The 3,621-nt window shown below is 37.0% G+C and overlaps 1 protein-coding gene across 5 annotated transcripts; it reads right to left on the reverse strand.

Annotated features, from left to right (window-relative positions):
• Positions 1 to 230: 230 nt before the first annotated feature.
• On the reverse strand, positions 231 to 3,339 carry LOC121787852 (uridine kinase-like protein 3). Of its 5 annotated transcripts, none has more exons than XM_042186691.1 (15): positions 3,198 to 3,339; positions 2,880 to 3,029; positions 2,567 to 2,658; positions 2,415 to 2,484; positions 2,230 to 2,348; positions 2,056 to 2,152; positions 1,900 to 1,979; positions 1,625 to 1,819; positions 1,458 to 1,541; positions 1,305 to 1,365; positions 1,097 to 1,157; positions 784 to 1,031; positions 620 to 702; positions 384 to 547; positions 231 to 274 (listed from the first exon to the last, which is right to left on the reverse strand). In XM_042186691.1, the coding sequence occupies exons 2-15, from the start codon at positions 3,025 to 3,027 to the stop codon at positions 250 to 252; spliced, it is 1,527 nt and encodes a 508-aa protein (XP_042042625.1). In that variant the 5' UTR covers positions 3,028 to 3,029; positions 3,198 to 3,339; the 3' UTR covers positions 231 to 249. The 5 variants fall into 5 exon arrangements, with proteins under 5 accessions (XP_042042625.1, XP_042042629.1, XP_042042627.1 ...); XM_042186695.1 differs by having other exon boundaries at positions 784 to 856; positions 938 to 1,031; positions 2,880 to 3,275; XM_042186693.1 differs by having other exon boundaries at positions 3,153 to 3,274.
• Positions 3,340 to 3,621: the final 282 nt, after the last annotated feature.

Raw genomic sequence — 3,621 nt, forward strand, 5'->3', positions numbered from 1 at the left:
ATAACTAACTCAAAACTAGATGAATGAAAAATAGAGTGACCAAAAGATATTGTTGAAATTTGAAAATATTACTGTTGAGTGTTTTTGAGCTGTAGGGATTAGGGAATATGAAGATGCATTAGATTATTAAGCACTTCAAAACTACAGCATAATATACTAATGCATTAGACTAATTAATGATGAAAAAAAGGTATAGATTCCATATTTTGAAAAGATAAAAATTGAAAATGCCATCTCCCCTTTTTATGACTAGCATAAAAATGATTTTAACAACCTACAACCAGTACATGGAGACAGCACTTGATCATAAAAATGTATATTCAAGAACAGAAATTTTTGTGCTTTGAAATAATGAATGGACTCCTCCTCCTCCTCCTCCTCACTTGGTGTTCGGGTTCCAATCTTCATCGGTGCCAAAATATCGATCGCCAAACTCGCCCATACCAGGGATGACGCGGTAACTCTCGTTCACTCCCATTTCAATCTCAGACGTCACGATCTTTACTAGAGGGAAGCATCTGCACACCGCGTGCACTCCTTGAGGCGCCTGCACACAATGTCGTACATTAATAAATAAAGGCAAACGTACGTACTCGCTTATCTGAAATTTCCAACTTACTGAAATGAGATTAAGGAATATGATGTTGGCCTCCGAGACACCCTTCTTAATAAGTAGGGAAATAGCTTCAACGGCTGAGTTACCTGAAATCGAAGATCACAAACGCGTTAGAAATGTTTTCGACCTCTCTCTCCATTACAAGTTCATGAATACAAGATTCCCACCTGTGCCCAAAATTGGATCCAGTAACAAGACATGTCTATCTGAGATGTCTGTTGGCAGTTTCTCATAGATCAGCTGCACCAAAAAACAGAAAAAACACGATTCCAAATGACATCGATCACGTGCATTTACGAGCAGACGTGTTGCCAAACAAACCTGTTGAACATTGTCACCTCCTTTATGAATAAGGATTTTGCCAATTTTGATTCCTTTGCAGCATGCTCGTAAGGCGTTCTCCATGCTCTCGCCACTTAAAAGTTCGGAATTTCAAAAACTAAAACAACAATGAATTGACACTTGAACGGATATTTTTACCTTCTGATAATAGACACACCACATAATCTTTTGCAGAAGTCTACTCCAATGTACACTGATCCTGCATTACCAAACATTCGTATAATTTACATATCTGTTTTCGACACGCTTCATCAATACGTATAACAAGCTAACCAGCAAAGGCAGAACTTTGAGAACTACAAAAATTCCTTGAGCAGATTGTGGATAGTGGACAAGAGTGGCTTACCGGTTGGAGTAGTGACCTGCTTTTCTGTAAACGGGAGATGCCCGAGACCATGTTCGACAACCTGACAAAACATGTTCCATATAATGAAAAACTCACCAAATCAATACTAAAAACAGCTGAAAGCAATCCCACTCCAGAAATAAAGACACATACCAAGCGGATAAGGCGGTCAGAATAGAAGATAAAATCATGCGTTGATGTTTTAGAATCACGTATGATCGTGTGCATTCCACGTATCTTGAAAGTCATAAACACCAAGTAAAGAATGGTGATATATATGTTTAGTGTACAGAAAGAAAATAAATAGATGGGAATGATACCTGAAAAGTTGATTGAATGACAACTAAGTTCGGGTATATTTTGCAAAGATCGTGCTGGCCAAGTTTTGTCCGTAGATGTTGGACAATTAGGTCGATGGCAACGGGATTGTCTCCTCCTCGAGGAATAATTATGTCAGCGAATTTTTTTGTAGGAAGAATAAAATCCTCAAATGCAGGCTTCACAAATCTTGCATACTGTTATTTTACATGAAACATTAATAGTTAGTAGAAATACAAATTCCTGAAAATAAGCAATGAGTTCCCTGCTATGCTACCTGATCAAGAACCATCCCGACGTCTCTACCCTTTTCTACTGTATCACGCCTTATTCTCCTCGCGAGACGAACATCAGCATCTGCACTGAAGAGTTTGTGTTATCAAAACCAACCTAAGTGCAGAAAATATTGGGAAAGGACAAGGAAGAGGAGAACCTGCATCGACGAATATCTTCATGTTCATCAAATCACGGACACGAGGATCATGAAAGACGAGTATGCCTCCTATAATTATTACATCTGAGGGATTCACCTGATAGAAGTGGACAGATTAAAGAAACAGAATAAATAAACGGTATGAAACACGAAGCAGAACACAGAGGATAGTACTCTTCGGGCAGGGAAAACATCGTTTTTATAACTCTTGAAATCGTATTTTGGAATGTCTACTGCCTGACTGTGCTTTAGTTTCTTCAACATGCACAACAACTGCTCTGTATCGAATGCATCTGAACAACAAACACGCAAACTGAATGAGTTATAGTAATAAAACTTGAATAGAAAGCATTACTCACCAGGATGATCAAAATTGTACTCATTGACTCTTGTAAGTTCTTCGGGTGTCAAATTGTGATAGAAGGAGTCCTGCGAACGCAGTCTATCAGCGAGGCTCGTGCTTCTCTACTTCAAATTATGTTAAAAAGTTCTCATAGAGAAACAGATGTACCTGGTTAACAAGTACGACGCGCTGATCATGAAGCTGTTCGATAATCATATCACAAACGGTAGTCTTTCCAGACGATGCACCTCCACCAACTCCTGCAGTTTAAAACGATCGACACATGGTAACTAAAAAAGACTTTCTAATTAGCCCCAAATGCAAACCACAACTACATAGACTTAATTCATTTCCTATATCTTTCAGTAACAGATACAAAGACACAAATTGGTTCGATTAATTCCAGTTCAGCACTACCAAAAAAAACGACAAGCGACTACTATTTGGCGATCATAGGTGGAGTTGAAGACGTTCCAAGTACCTATGACAAAAGGTTGCTTGCCATTTTTAGATGCAGCAATGTGTTGCTCAGCTTCTGAAGCACTTTGACCTGTTTCACCTAAACGAAAACCGGAGAAATGAACGCCCGATACAGCTTCTATCAAATCTCCGACCGCTGTTGAGCCCATGACTTGCACAAGAAACAGAACAATATCAAGGAAAATTAGTGTATCTAATAATCATCTCCAAACAAATGTGTATGTAAATCAATCCTATTCAAATTTCAGAAGCTTGACACTTAGAATCTGAGAACCTTAGATGAATAGTGACAAATAGAATTTCTTTTGGTGGAACATACATATTCACAAGGAGAAAAAATATCAGCTTCTCAACTTTTTGGATATTTCAAACTAGTTTAGAGGGAATAGTCACTATTCACTAAGTTAGCAATGTACATTTTTATAGAGGAAAACTGGATTTTCTCACTCTTTGTGATTATTTGCCAAAATAAGAATCGAAAAATGTATGTGGATTTAGCTGGACTGGATTGTTATTATCTCTTTTTATGTCCTATTAATTGTAACATATTCACTTTTATAATTTAGATAAGTGAACTCACGTTTTACTGATTTAATTTATAAAATTAATACATAAAATAATTTTTCTTTCTAATTTTATGCATTATTTAAAATATGTCTAAGTTAATTGAGATATTTATTCCCAACCTTAGAGAATACGACTATAGTTTAATAGAGAATAGAGAGTCTATAGACAGATCGATT

The sequence above is a fragment of the Salvia splendens genome, chromosome 22 (genome assembly GCF_004379255.2).
Source record: "Salvia splendens isolate huo1 chromosome 22, SspV2, whole genome shotgun sequence".
Taxonomy (NCBI): Eukaryota; Viridiplantae; Streptophyta; class Magnoliopsida; order Lamiales; family Lamiaceae; genus Salvia; species Salvia splendens.

Coding starts and splice junctions, on each gene's coding strand:
- LOC121787852 (XM_042186691.1), bottom strand. CDS start 3,027: ATGGGCTCAACAGCGGTCGGAGATTTGATAGAAGCTGTATCGGGCGTT. Junction 1,542..1,624: donor TCATTCAATCAACTTTTCAG/GTATCATTCCCA, acceptor ATGACTTTCAAG/ATACGTGGAATGCACACGAT. Junction 1,032..1,096: donor GGTGTGTCTATTATCAGAAG/GTAAAAATATCC, acceptor CGAACTTTTAAG/TGGCGAGAGCATGGAGAACG.